The sequence below is a fragment of the Bison bison genome, unplaced genomic scaffold, assembly GCF_000754665.1.
Source record: "Bison bison bison isolate TAMUID 2011002044 unplaced genomic scaffold, Bison_UMD1.0 scf7180017864327, whole genome shotgun sequence".
Taxonomy (NCBI): Eukaryota; Metazoa; Chordata; class Mammalia; order Artiodactyla; family Bovidae; genus Bison; species Bison bison.
The window spans coordinates 8242670-8258625 of NW_011494899.1; the positions used below are offsets into that span (position 1 = coordinate 8242670).

Sequence of the window (15956 nt, forward strand, 5' to 3'; positions counted from 1 at the left end):
TTCCTATTTGGAACCAGTCTGTTGTTCCATGTCCAGTTCTAACTGTTGCTTCCTGACCTGAATACAGATTTCTCAAGAGGCAGGTCAGGTGGTCTGGTATTCCCATCCCTTTCAGAATTTTCCACAGTTGATTGTGATCCACACAGTCAAAGGCTTTGGCCTAGTCAATAAAGCAGAAATAGATGTTTTTCTGGAACTCTCTTGCTTTTTCCATGATCCAGCGGATGTTGGCAATTTGATCTCTGGTTCCTCTGCCTTTTCTAAAACCAGCTTGACCATCTGCAAGTTCACAGTTCACGTATTGCTGAAGCCTGGCTTGGAGAATTTTGAGCGTTACTTTACTAGCATGTGAGATGAGTGCAATTGTGCGGTAGTTTGAGCATTCTTTGGCATTGCCTGTCTTTGGTAGGAGCATAGGAAGTCACAAAAGAAGCAACATAAAAAGGCATTCGGATCAAAGTCTGTCTTTAAAGAATGTTAAAGACATGGAAAAGAAAAAAATGAAAAAAGTAGATACAAGCATACAGATAAATATATAGATGTCTCAAGTATACAAAAACCACACTTTTTTATCTGATTAGAAAAAGGAAGAAATATTCCATTGGGTACAAAAGCTCTCTGAGCTGTGAAATGATGGGTATTTTTTGTTTTATTCATTATCTTTCCAATGTTTTTCACAATAAGCAACATATTTTAGTTTTAAAGTTATTTAAAAATTCAGATTGTGGCAGTAGAGGATATTCAGCATTTAAAATTCAGAATTCAAGACAAACTATGGATGTTAAACCATTAAGGGACTAATTTAATAAGAGATTTTCTGAATTACTATAATTCTTAACCTGTGTAAGTCAAATAGATCTAAATTACAAGATGTAACACTCTCTTCATAGTAAACAGGATTGCATTTAGAATCCCTAAAATACAAGACCTTTTTATTCCTTTGCTCTCAAAGGAATACAAAGTACACTTTCATAAAATATAATACTGTGGAATTTCTGGCAGTAAATCACTCACTAAAGTCTAAGATGATGAAATAGGGAATGCTGTAAAATAAGAACTTCTGTAACCTTTCCTAAATGGAGAGTGATCACTGTACAAGGATATCTTCAAATGAATCCTTCAAGGTGACAATCTTCATCTTCAGCACATACTGCCTAAGTGAAACAAACTGAATAACTTCAATACACAGGAAGTTGTGTGTCTACTTTGGACTTCTGATATTTAATTATTTATTGCTAGTCCTGTAGCACTGGTGGATTTCTAAAAGTTGAGAACTGGACTCCTTCCTATGGTCACAGATGTCTCTGAGTCAAAACACAAAACTGAAAAAACTAGGCAAGAGGGTGAAGGTGTCATGATTCCAAACTGAAGGGCCTCAGTAACTGACATGTAACTAAGTCAATCCCAAGAAAAGGAAACAAGTTACCTTCTAGAGGGAAGCTAAAAACATACCTGAAGTTGTGGAGAACCTACTAAACAATTTCTAGAAATCAAAAGTAGCTACAAAGTTCATGTGATCTCCAAATTTGCTTTTATCTTTTCTCACACTGAATTGACAGGAGTGATTATATTCAAATCTTAACTGTGATCTGTAGTATGAATGAAGTGGGAAGCAATTTCAATAAAAAGCAACCTTGATAACACATTTAATAAAACATCTTCAGCTGAGGAAACATCTTAAAAACTCATTTTAGATTTGTACCTAGCTTACGGGGAATTTAGCTAAATTCTTATACGCTAAAGGAACTCCCCCCTCAAAGCTTCCAATATGAGCTTCTCAATTAGCAAGTATGTTGATGCCTCTCCCATCCCATCCCTGTCTATATAAATTCCTTCCACTTTTAGGACCCATCCTAAATGTTCTATGTTTCAAGCCATTTCCTGATCCTAACAAATAAATACCATTTCCTACTCACTAAACCCATGCAGTTATCTATATTTTATCTTTCTTACAGTACATATTTTCCATAAAAAATTAGGTAAAGTATGTAGCATTGTGTAGATACAGACAAATCTGAGTTCCTAGTTCTCCCTGTCTAGGTTTCCTCCTCATTTCCAGCACCTCTGACTACGCTGTGACATGATGAAGGCTTGGCACCAAACTGCATCCTCCTTTTCATTTCCTGCAGACCTCAAGACGAGGCCTTGAACGTATTCGTTGCTCAGTTAATGCTCTTTTACTACAATTTCACGTGACTAGCAACAGCAGTAGATATAGACTAAGAACATGTCCCAGTTTTCCCCTCTTGTCCACAACTTTAACACCTCTTGATAGTCATCTATAGATGACTATGAAAGGCATATTGTAAATCATACATTTGCTCTTTTCAGTAAAATCTTTTAAAATTTTTGTCAAATAATAAGGAAAACCTTCAAATACCAAACAGCTTAGAATGAAAATCAACAATAGACAATTCTATCCCCTTTTCAATCCCAATCCCATTCCCCCAGTCCAATCCCATTTAAGAGTTTCTGTTTTTACTTCCTTTGGACCTCTCCATGGGTGTACTTGTTGTTTCTTGATCAATTTTATACAGTTGACTCTAGAACTGCACAAGTACGCTTATATGGCAATATTTTTTAAGAGTAAATACTATAATACTTAACAATGGTTAAATGGGATATAAGTTTGAATCCATAGATGTGGAGGAATCTCAGATTGGGAGGTACAGTTATAAATTAATTATACACAGATTAACCACCACCATAACCACATTATTTAAGGGTCAACTGTTCATTACATAGTTCTCTGCTATGATACAAGACAATATAACTTATATTACTGCTGCTACCCCTTGCCCCTCACCCACCTGTTTACCAGTTATTCTACTTTATCACCTTTGTTCAGTGGCTTTAAATCAATTACTTAAAATTCAACTTCTTTGTTCAATCAAATAGAGGTGATCTTATATTTGTAACAAACACAAGGTGATATAAAAAAGCATATTCTTCTGGAGGATTCTAACACTGGAAACTCTAGATTTACATGTGGGATATTCCACTGGTTCTAGAAAAACTTTCCATCTGTTTTTCTTCATTTATAGTGCTTACCAAACTCTATTTAGCGTACCATAAGCTAAAACACCTTCAAAACAGAAAATGCTTCATTCATGCTATTGTAAAAAGACACACAAATCCTACTCTTTGATTATTAGTGTTGCTTAACTATAAATCTAGTGATACTGCAAGATCATTCTTTTACAGAAGAAAGCTAGGCCTTGTGTTAGTAGGAAAACACAGATTGATTCATCCACATTTGTCACTATAAAAGCTAAATATGTTTCCTCTAATGATTAACATGGAGTAGTTTTAAGGACCCAATTCTGGACTAAATCATGAATGGAGAACATTTAGCTAACAGCAGGTGGATGTTTCTCAGGTCTAAAATGGAAATAATAATCCCATTGCTTCAGTTAGTAATGGCTGACCTTCAGCAAAATTACCTCTATGTTTCCCAGGATTGGCAAGACAGGGATCTCCTAAGTTATAAAGAATGCCTGTGCTAAGAGGGCCTAGAAACCAGAGCTGCAAAGCTCGAAATGGCAGGAATGATTTGTGCAGAAGTCTAGGCAGGGCTCCATGGGGGTCTTCCAATCTCCTAGAGGCTGAGGTCTGTTGCTATGACAACAGGGACTCTTGCAGAGAAAGGCAAGAGAGAAACTCAGGATTAGGAGGGGTTATAGAATAGAATAGAAACCATGCTGCTTTCAAAATCACTATAATGTTGCTTACTCTCTTAACTTGCACAATACATATACAGAAGGGCCTGAGATGAATGTATGAAGCAGAATGGCCTCGCAAGACAACAAACCTCATGAGAGCCAGGGCTCTGTCCACCTTGGATATCAGTCTCTAATCTCTAACTCTGGGAATTAACTAAGCACAGCAGAAGCTTACTATTAACTGTCTATCTACCACAACTACGATCTTAGGTTGGGGTAGGGCTGACGTCATTGGTTATAGTTGTATGGTCTTGAATTAGTAGTTATTTAAATCTCTCCTAAATACAAAACTATTTGAAATAGCCTTGTGCAGAAGATGCAGTTCTAAATTCTATTAAAATACAATACTCTTCCCAGAAATAATTTTCTTTGTGTAGCTTTTTTTCATTCACTTTGTATGTTTAAATGGTTGTGAAAAGATTCTTTAGAAAATTCCCTCTAAATGTATTCATGCTCCTGCTCAGTGGTATCTGACTCTTTGCCACCCCATGGGCTATAGCCTACCAGGCTCCTCTGTCCATGGAATTTTCCAGGTAAGAACACTGGTGTGGGTTTCTATTTCCTACTCCAGGGGATCTTCCCAACCCAGGGATTGAAGCCATGTCTCTTGTGTCTCCTGCGTTGGCAGGCAGATTCTTTATACCATTATGCCACCTGGGAAGCAATAAATGCATTATATAGGTCAAAATATGTGCATATGTACCTCAGCAAAGGGGAAAAAGTATACACTGATGGAGAAGAATTTGGCATATATTTTTAGAAAACAATTTTGTTACTCAGCAAATGATAGCAAGGAGCACAAATCCCAAAGCCCACATTTCAAGGCTCAAAATAGCTTGTTTTCCTAAGCACCCCTCTATTTACTAAACTCACATCACACATTTAAAAAATACTTTAAGAGGATGTGATTCAAATGAAGGATGATTAGTGTTATTTCTAAACCACCATTTAGAAAGACACCACATTTACCTTCAAGGCAGTGAGAAATAAAAGAGTTTCAAAGTAGCTGGTTTTTCTCCCACATATTCTCAAAACCACATGGAAGATCTTATCTTTCAGTCACACCAAAAATCCATCCCACAAACAGAAAAATAATTATGTATTTTCACCCCAGCTTGAGATCTATTCAAGAAGAACATTCAGATTCCTCAGGCTCAATAAAGAAGTTTCAGACATAATTCTCAATAAAATGTTTGTTTCCAGATAAGGTGATGAGAAAACACTAAATTTCACATTCAACTATTTTCATCCTCAAGAAAAAACCATTGGCTCAGTGGGGAAAAAAACACTCCTAAGAAACTGAAGACAAAGGTTTTAGCTAAAGTCCATTGATGACTAATTTGTACTTGTTGGTCAAGTAACTTCATTTCCTGAGCCCAGTGAAATAGGGCTAATTCTGCCTCCCAGACTGCTGTGAGAACTCAAACAATGGAGCATTACCTAACAGAATGTGGTGGTATCATGATTATTATTGTGGTCAAGATTAACCAGATGATTATCCTTTCCTAATTTTTTTCCCTAAAGAATGAATTGAATTTTGACTTTCATTTTGGCAGAATAAGAAATAAGTCAACGAAGAGACAAATCTTTCTTGTCTGGCTTTTTTCAAATCTCTCCTTAACTTCTTTTCTTTTTGTCTTTTCTCCACAGCCTCTGGTACTGAAGTTAAACAGAATATGAAAGGTACTTGCTGAGTTGATTCTGTTCCCTAACTTGAGATCAGGTCTTGACATGAGAGCCAGAAAGTAATCTTTAAAACTCAGGGAAACAGGAAGGAGTTTAATAATATTGGAACTAGAAAACGGGAAGAGGAAATGAGAAAGGTCCTAGCAACTACACTCCAATAAAAATTGAATTTAAGAAAGAAGAAAGGTCTAATGTGAAAGTGAAGTCACTCAGTTGTGCCCGACTCTTTGCAACCCCATGGACTGTAGCCTAACAGGCTCCTCTGTCCATGGGATTTTCCAGGCAAAAATACTGGAGTGGGTTGCCATTGCCTTCTCCAGGAGATCTTCCTGACCCAGGGATTGAACCCAGGTCTCCCGCGTTGTAGGCAGACGCTTTACCATCTGAGCCACCAGGGAAGCAACTACACTTCAATAAAAATTGAATTTAAGAAAAAAGAAAGGTCTAATGTAGAGTAGAACAAGAAACATGCTAGAAAGTGGACCATCACTGACATATTCAATAGAAAGAAATAACAACCCATTAAGGTGACTATGTGTGTTTTCAATGGAATACTATGGTCCCTTCCTTGCTACCCTAGGGTGTGAACGATTACAGGGCTTTAAATTTAAATATTCCAAAGCTTTGTAATACAAACTTGCTGGAAATACTGCTACCAAGTTGACTGAAGATGGTAATGAATGAATCAAACCAGTGGAATTGGAATCCTGCTTCTGACACTTACTGGCTGCATGTTTGGGGGCAAGTTATTTAAACCTTCCCTGTCCCTGCCTTAGATACCCCAACCACAACATAAGGATGACAGCATGAGGATATTAGAGGAATTAAATGGAATAATGAATGTAAATAGCTTAACAGTTTTTGAGGTTGGGAATATGGTAGCATGCTTAATGATAGCTGTAATTATATTATTGTCAAACATTTAATACCCTTTGCATACAGAAAGTATAATAGTTATTCTAGCTCACTGAAAACAACAAAATCCGAAAGTTTCTCTCCTGTGAAATCAACTTGTACCAGCATTTAAATACCATATCTATATAAGGGGGAAATGATCATGTATAAAGGGGGACAGAGCTGCTTAGGCTTTTCAGTTCAGTTCAGTTGCTCAGTCGTGTCCGACTCTTTGTGACCCCATGAGCCGCAGCATGCCAGGCCTCCCTGTCTATCACCAACTCCTGGAGTCCACCCAAACCCATGCCCATTGGGTCAGTGATGCTAGACATTATTTTGAGAAGTAATGAAAAATATTATCAAAACATCATTTTACCAACTCTAGAAGAGAATAAGGGACAAATTCTGTGACTAATCGCGTTTCTTTAGGATTCTATAATGGGCCTATCAGATAAAGGAAAAGCAATAGAAGAAAGAAGCATTTTCGATTTCACAAAGCTTCTAATTAATTCTATTTCACATGGCACAGTCATTGTACTGGGATAATTTGACCCCACACTCACTAAGCATTACAGTTTCAAACTCAAAAATTCATAATCAATGCTTCAATTGAGTCTTCTTGACCCTTAAATGATAGTTCCAAGCCTGGTGCCATTTAATACTTTAATGATTTGCCCATAAAAGGAAACAGTATTCACTAATTTTGAGTGGCTAAAAGATAAGGTCAAAATGAACTCAATACACAAGAGAAGTCTTTGAAACAATCAGAAGGAAAGACAAACCATATAAATACAAGGTGGAGGTGAACAGTTCCTGTGTCAGTGCAGCATAAAGGGAAACCATCTAAATGTTGTCCTGGCACAAGTTAACTGGGAAACTGTCCTATGGTTCAAGAACCAAGTAAGAAATGATTCTGGGACATACTTTCAGGCTTCTGAACTTTGTCTATGATGACGGCGACAACAAACATCACCACTTGCTCCTGGCACCTTACTGTGCCAAGGATCATATCAAGCATTCTACATGAACGGATTTATTTGACATAACAACGCTATATAGGGTTGCCAGATATAACACACAAAAATACAGGGAGGCCAGGTAATTTGAATTACAAATAAATTAATAATTTTTTTTTTTATCATAAGTGTGCCCCATGCAATACTTCGGACATACATCAAAAGATATTTGTTGTTTACCTGAAATTTAACTGTGAGTCCTGTGTTTCATCTGGCAACCCTAACACTGTGAGATATGTATGAATATTCTCATTGTGCTGATGAGGAGACAGATTCAAAGAAATTAAGTTATTTGCCCAAGTCTGCAAAGCTATTAGGTAACATGTGAGTTTAAAACATCTAACAACAGAGCTTGCACTGATTACTAATATAATGCACTCTTACTATGCTCTTTCCTATATCTGGATGGCCATCACCCCACCTTACACTAGAGGTCTTAGTTGACTTTCAAAGCCCAAAATCATATGGCCTTTTGATTACTTCTTAAATCTTTGTCCTAAGAATGTTACCATAATTTTATTTACATCTTTATTCCACCCCTTAATACAATGAATTCTATTATAGCAGATTAAGCACAGGTCCCTGTATAATGGACATGCTTTCATATACACTTCCCTTTTGTAATGTCACTTCTATTTCATTTTGGGGAAGTGTCGTTCCCTTACTGTGTGGAGTCCGAGTGGGAGGAGAAATCAAGGGGTCCTATCTGCTGCTCAAGGGAGACGTCTCCTGTCCTATCCTTTTATCTTTCACCACTCTCTACCCAACCAAGGGAAAGGCACATGGCAAATAGGGATCTCTTCCAGGTCTTCAAAAACTGAGCCAAATGATGAAACTAAGAAAAGTGGTAAGGGTTCATTTATTCCAGAAAGTCAAATAGTTCTTTTATTGGTATCTGTTTCTTTTCCCAAGGCTAGTTCTCCAGGCTTTCCATCCATATCCTTGAAATTTAAATTTCTTCTTTGCTTGAATTAAATAATTGGTTTCAATTGTTTATAACCAAAGAGCCCTGACTGATGGTCCCTTTGGACATGACTGTGAGCTCCCTAAGGTCCATGAGTAATAGAGTTCTACACCATTCCAGCTCCAAAGAGCTACCCTTCAAATAAATGTTTGTTAGGACATGGTAGGCACTCAGAAATGCTTGTAAACTCAAAGAGGGATAAATGAACTAAAATTGTTCAGGGCTGATGGCATGGAAGATCTGTAAGGTTTTCTTGTTCTTTTCATGCTTAACAACCAGTCTGAGTGGGCTTTTAGAAAGCACTTTGGGAACCAAGATGATTAACTTTGTAAAAATTAGATGGATGACTTAATAGGCTTCACCATGACTAAAATGCACATGCTGCTTCTAAGATCTATGATTCACTGCAAATAAGAAACTCAGCTTGAGAGCTCTTCTATAATCTCCCAAAGAGAACTATGATGCATTAGTAAAAATGTACACTAAACGTTAGAAGGATAGAATTGAAATTATCATATGTATCTCAATAATATGAATTTTAAACACATATATTTTCAAAATCAGGTTTCTAACTATAATTTACTATGATTTTTCTTAATTATAATTCTGTGCTAAGGAATGGCTTTATAGTTTCAACCAATAGCCAATGCCAGTAGGATTCAAGAATCTATGATAAAATTATGATAGATAAATGCAGTGATATGTTTTTAAGGTAAAAGTAGTGACAAGATATGCTGATATTATACCATTAAGAAATATCTTTATAACATTTCTTCAAATGTTTATTACATTAATATCAGTAGTGGATGTCAAAGACTATTTTCTGCCTCAATCAAACACAAACAGAATATTTTATACAATTCTGGGCAATGAATTTCCAAAGGCACAGCAATTAAATAAGACTTTTTCTAAGAGCAGAATGGGTAGGATGGTAAAAGAATGTGAAAACCATGTTGTCATAGGAAGCATCGAAAAAACTAGGAAATGCTTCAGTTTGAAAATTGCTCAAGATGAGTTTTCAACCAACTCAAAGGTCATCACTAAAAGAAATATAGATTTACTCTGTATAATTTCAGAATGAAAACCTATATCCAGTGAATGGATTAGATTCCAAGTTCTGGGCAAGGGGGAGAGAAGATCTGACCAGAGGGATCCAGAAAGGCTTTTAGGAGGAGGCAGAATAGAATTTAGGTTACATTTTGAGGAATGAGAAGGGCTTAAGAGAGATTTATGGAGGTAGGGGCATTCCAAAAAGAGGGAGGAGCTTGGACAACGGCAGAAAAACGGGAGAGTAAAAGCCTACTTGAGAAATAGTGCAGAGCTAAGGATAAAGTAGAACAAGGCAGGTTATGGAGTATATAAAAGATATTCCAAGAAAAACAGGGAGAGGTGAGTTTGTAGAGGCTTCAAACAATTGGGCTCACAACACTGTCCTTTGTTCTAGATAAGCATAAAGATTTTTAAGCAGAGGAGGATTAAAAAGTGAACTTCAGGGTGGAGAACTTCAGGGTGGTCTGGAAAAATAAGAGAGCCATTGAAGGTCCCAACTTTCAAAACCTTTCCACTGGGCCTTCCAGAATTCTATTCCCACCTGTCTTTTCTCAGATTGCTCCCTTTATCTTCTTGCTCTAAGGAAAGGCTGGCTCCTCCCAGAGGTCATGGCTTCCCACAGGCTCCTTCCTATGGAACTATTTTTCTCCCACAGCCCTGACACCAAAGAATCTGGAGAAGGGAAGTATCTTCCTTGAGTCCTCAATGCCACCTTTAGATCGCTGTTCTTCCCTCTTCCCTAAACATCCCCAGTCTTGACTCTGAGGTTGTTCTATTATATCACCTTTTCTATTATATCACCTTTTCTCCACCATCACTGCACCTACTTGCCGCCTTCCAGATCATGTTTCCTCATTTCCTGATGAGGTTAACTCCTGGCTTTTTGTCACTCTCCCAAAACTATTCAATTTCAATGTCTATGCAGATGAGCTTTCTCAAACTCTTGCCTCTCATTCCCTGAGAATTATTTTCTCCACTGATCTTGCCCTCCATCATATTACACTAACTTCATACCCTAGCCTTGACCTCGCCATTACTAATAACAGCAATGCCCTCCTTAATATCAGTGCCCTGCATTCTACTCTCTAATTACCCCCTCTTATCTTTTCAGCTCCTCTTCCCCTAACTTAACCTCAACACCGCTTCAACCCTTCTGGGACCTCTAACAAAGTGATCCTATCAACTATCCACTGAAACTCATGCCCCTGGGTGTCTTCACTCCCTTCTGTACCAAGCTTACATGATCAGTTGTTATCATTTTTCTCTCTAGTGCACCTCTGGTTCCCCTTCTCTTTTCCCAGTTCCTTGGCAAAATCACAATCCTGAACTAAAGACAACTCTACATATGTTTGGCTCTTCCCTGGTGGCTCAGACGGTGAAAGCCTCTGCCTACAATGCGGGAGACCCAGGTTTGATCCCTGGGTCAGGAAGATCCCCTGGAGAAGGAAATGGCAACCCACTCCAGTACTCTTACCTGGAAAATCCCATGGACCGAGGAGCCTGATAGGCTACAGTCCATGGGGTCGCAAAGAGTCAGACATGACTGAGCGACTTCACTCACTCACTCACTCACATATGTTCTATGTTTTCACTCAAGTAGCTGAACAAGGTTAAAGGAAAACACACAACTATAGTAACTAGTCCTAGTTTAGTTTCATGACTGTGAACCTCAACTAGCCTTTTAATGTGGGCTGGCAGCCATATTCCACTGTCTACACCATCATACCATCCTCTCAATCCATCTCACTCCTTTCTCATTCTCAGTCATGACCTTCCTTCCCAGATCCGGGGGGAAAGTGAAAGTGAAAGTGGAGTCACTCCAGGCAAGAGTACTGGAGTGGGCTGCCATTTCCTTCTCCAGGGGATCTTCCCAACCCAGGGATCGAACCCAGGTCTCCTGCATTGCAGACAGGCACTTTACCATCTGAGCCACCAGGGAAGCCCTGAAACAGGGGGAAAGAACTTCTGAGACCCTCCTCACATTGCCAGCATCCACGCACTCTCCCATCCCATTTGTTATCACAGAAAAACTCTTTATGATTCTATTGTGCGAACAGCTCTCATTTCCTTCACTGCTGCTCACATCACAAATCCCCCCATCTCCCCAGTGCCACAAATGATCTGCAGGAGATTGCTATTTTGAAAAGAAACTCTTTCGACCTCACTTCTCCCCCAGCTGCTGCCCTATTTCTTCATGATCCTTCACAGCAAAACTACTTTTAAAAAGTTGTATATATTCTCAATATCTGATACATATGCTTCCGTTCTCTATGAAACCTACTTTAATCAGGGTTTAATCCCCACCACTTCACCAAAATTGCTCTTCTCAAAATCACCATCCATCTCCACTTGACTAAAATCAGAGGCCAATTCTCATTCCTCATCTTACTTGACTTTCAGAAACATTTAACCTAGATAATCACTCCTATCTTTGTGTAAGACTTTCTTAATTTCCAAGACACATAATTTCTGGTTTATCTAGTCTTGCTGGCCAGATTTCTTTTTCTTTCTCTGCCTTCTTTGCTGGTGGTTCATGTTGAGACCTTTTCTATTGGGGTGCAACAGATTTCAGCCCTTAATCCTCTCCCCCTTCTCCATCTGGTCATCTCTTTTCCTACCATGGATTTAAACCCCAGTCTCTCAAACTCCAACAATGTTTATACCACCATCCATGTGGTCTCTTCAGTTGCCCACAGACTTTTTTTTTCCCCACAGACTTTTGATTTTGACCCCGTTTCTGCCTTCAAATACTAAATTCTGCTTTCCCTTCAGCTTTCTCCATATCGGTTGATACCAATCCCATTTACTCAGGTCAAAAACCATAAAGTTGTACTTAGCTCTCCTTTCTCTCTTATTCCACATTTAATCTATCGAAATTCTGTTGGCCCAACTTTAAAATACATCCAGGATCCAAATTCTCACCACCACTTCCGCTGCCCTTAGTAAGAGCCGTCATGTCTTGACTGGATTATTAATGGCAGCCTCCTATCTGATCTTCCTCCATTTACCCTCTACCCCTGTGGTCTATTCTCAAATAACAGCCAAAGTGATCCTGTTAAAAAATATGTCCACTTATAGGATTCTTCCGTTCACAACCCTTTAAGAGCTCCCATTTCACACAGGGGTCAAAGTCCTTACATGCTCTTCAAGGCCCTGCTCCATCTGACCTCACTGAGCTGATGTGTGCTTCTCACTCCAGGCTCAGGGATCTAAGTGCTTTTTCCCAGACTGCCAGACTCACTCCTATTTCAGGGCCTGTCCACTGGCTACCCCTGGGCTGGAATGAACCTGCCTATCGACATGGCTCTCTTGCCTTCTAGCCCTTGATCACACATCTTCTCCACAATGTGCCCTACATCTTGCTGCTGCTGCTGCTAAGTCGCTTCAGTAGTGTCTGACTCTGTGTGACCCCATAGACGGCAGCCCACCAGACTTTCCCACCCCTGGGATTCTCCAGGTAAGAACACTGGAGTGGGTTGCCATTTCCTTCTCCAATGCATGAAAGTGAAAAGTGAAATCGAAGTCGCTCAGTCGTGTCTGACTCTTAGCGACCCCATGGACTGCAGCCTACCAGGCTCCTCCATCCATGGGATTTTCCAGGCAAGAGCACTGGAGTGGGGTGCCATTGCCTTCTCCGCCCTACACCTTGAGGACCACCTTATTACAACTGTAACATGCAACCCTCACCACCTGCTACCCCTCCTTTTTCTTTTATCCATAATATTTATCTTCTTCCTAAACACTTTACTATGCTTATATATCATCTATCTCCCCCGTATAGTATGTAAACTCTCTAAGAGCAGGGATCTTTGTTTCATTCACTGATGTATTCTAAGTACCTAAAGAGTGTCTGGCAACCAAACAGGCCCTCAATAAAACATTTGTTGAAAGGCTGATAGAGCAATTAGAAAGCGATTGTAATCAGTCAATTATACTTTTAAAAAGCCAGAAAAAATTTTTTAAGGAACTCTATAGTCATAGTCTGAAAACCAGCTAATGAAGGGTCAGTTCAGTCCTACCCTAAAAATTATTTATTGGAGATACAAAAATAAATATTCCAGAATCCATGACTTTAAAGATCTTACGGTGGCGAGACAGACCATTTCTAAGTATTCAAGATTATGGAACAAAATCAGGGTATCCTAGAGAGACCAGCATGAGCAAGGGTGGAGAGACATGACTCAGCATCATGTGTCTGAAAGGAAGTAAGTCTGATCAGATCTCAAGGTCTGGTTGATGTGCCAACTTGGCTAGAGTTCCCAGTTATTGGTGAAGACCAATCCAGATGCTGCTGTGAAGGTGATTTCAAGTCCATCATCAGTTACCTTTAAATAAGGGAGATTATCCCACAATGAGGGAGGGGTGCTCATCCAATCAGGCAAAAGGTCTTAAAAGCAGAGCTGAGGCTTCCCTAAAGAAGAAATTGTACCTGTGGACAGCATCCTCCGCTGTGCTCAAGGCTTTTAGTCTGCCCTTCAACAGCCTGTCCTATGGATTTCAGACCTGCTTAGACAGCCCTCAAAATCATGTAAGTCGATTTTTAGTAAAACTCTAGTATAAATCTTCTGGCTCTGCTTTTCTGGTTGAACCTTGGCTGATACATTGGAGTGTAAAGTTTAAGACAGAAAGAGGCAAAAATGGATGAGAAGCACTAGGGCCTGGATTATGGTGGGCATTTGTTCCTAACATACTAAGAGTGTTGGCCGTTACCCTGGAATGAGTAGGACAAGCAAGATGAATGGCACAGTCACAGGTGAAGATGAGTCATTCTGCATTTGGTGTGAACCATGTACTGTGACAAGAGGCAAGAGGACAAGAGAGATGCTACAGGGTTGGGAAACCATCAGAGTTACCTGTGAGAGAAGCGATAGGAGAATGGAGAAAGCAGGTTGCCATGGAAGTCAGGGAATATGCTTTGGGAAGAAGTGGTGGTCTACTCTGGTTGGGTACATCAGAAGAGTCTGCCACCCACCAAATTGTGGTGAAAGCAGGTCAATAAGAAGAGCCATGATGATGTGAATGAGGCAGAAACCAGGCTGCATTGGGTTGACAAGTGGCTGGGAACCCGAGCGAACAAAGGTAGGTTACTCTTTCAGAAATCTGGCTTTGGAGGGACCAGGAGAAGTGGCGGAAGTGAGAAAAGGATGCAGTGTCAAATGAAGATGATTGAAATGAGAAGCTTCAGCCTTCTTCACAAACTGAGGGGAAAGACCAAGGTCCAGGAGAGGAGGGGTGGTCAAGGCCACTGGTGAAGGACACAGGGGAAAGCTCAGTCAAGGACAGTGGGAAGACTGCCACCTCCCAACCACCAGAGGACAGAAGTGAAGGATGGGAGTAGACAGAGATATATTTGGAGATGCAGGGACCTGTAGTCTCAGGCCCGGGGGTTTCTCAGTGAGGGTAGGAAGCCAGGGTGTCAGCTGAGAGAAAGAAGATGACATGGCAAGAGAAGGAAATGATTTTAGCTGAGACTGGCTGGCACCTGAAAGCACATTACACACAGGAATCAGGATTGGGGGAGACTTAAAATATGTGACTTTGGAATTTCCTCACAATGTGCTATTTCCATGAGTCAGAAATAGTGTTCACTTGTTTTTCCTCAGTTTTCAAAACAAAGCCTGGCATACAGCAGGCACTCAAGAAATGTGTTGAATGAATGAATGAATGAATACTTAAATGAGCCTTTCACCCAAATACGTGAGGTGGTAAATACCAACTTTGATCATTTTATCATTTTTAAGAAATCACAGGTACTTCCCAGGGCCTTGGAAATTCACATGACTCTAGCTGTCTCCCTTCACCTGAGAAAGAAAACATGAGCGAGTTAAGCCACATAACTGAGGCTTCAAAGTCCACATTTTCACCTTGACATTTTCCCTGGGCTGTCTTAGAGCAAAGTATCAAGAAACTGGCCAAACCTCTGTATTGTTTGATTCTACAGTAAACTTTTCTGAACTGAGCAAGTGTATTCACTGGAATTTTCATCTAGATTCTACCACAGTAAGTGGAATGTTGCCTTAACCTTTCTGATACTTCAAGCCCTCTTCCCTCCTATTGGTCTTGGTGACATTTACCACTGATGGAAGTGAAAAGAAGGGGGAAAAAAACTCAAGACTCTTTTAAAAAGTAAGCTTATCTGGAAGCGTGGCAGAATTAGATGACAAAAATATAGCACAGGCGGTCAGGCTGCTGCTAACCCAGGTCCCTGCTGACCCTTCCCCATGCATTACCTGGGTGGAAGACTTTGGTTCTCCCATTAGTGATTCCAGAAGAGCTCGTCTCCATTTTTACTGACCTTCTGCCTGGTGGAAGTGAGGAATGCCTGACCACGGGCAGGCGACGTGACCCTGGGCGGCTTGCCACACTTCGCCGTTGGTGGATTTGCAAACGCTTTTCAGCCCCATGAATAGATAAACTTAAACCTGGAATGAGAAATAGCACCATGATATTGAAGACGTTGGTTCAGAATAGCTAAAACACCAAATTATTTTCTGGCATAAAATCCAGAAAGCATTCAGTAACTGTTTCACATTCTTAAGGGATGGTAGTAATACTAAAATTGTGGTAGTGACTGATTTTCACATTACATAAATAACTGAATGTTGTTTCAGTCAAAAATGGACA

The 15956-nt window shown here is 39.7% G+C and overlaps 1 protein-coding gene across 1 annotated transcript in view; it reads right to left on the reverse strand.

Moving 5' to 3' along the window:
* ANO4 (anoctamin 4) overlaps nucleotides 1-15748 on the reverse strand; it is a 230427-nt gene extending 214679 nt beyond the window's left edge. Inside the window, exon 1 of the mRNA XM_010853456.1 lies at nucleotides 15563-15748. Coding sequence (XP_010851758.1) covers nucleotides 15563-15617 — 55 coding nt within the window. The 5' untranslated portion in view covers nucleotides 15618-15748. The remainder of the gene's footprint in view (nucleotides 1-15562) is intronic.
* Nucleotides 15749-15956: the final 208 nt, after the last annotated feature.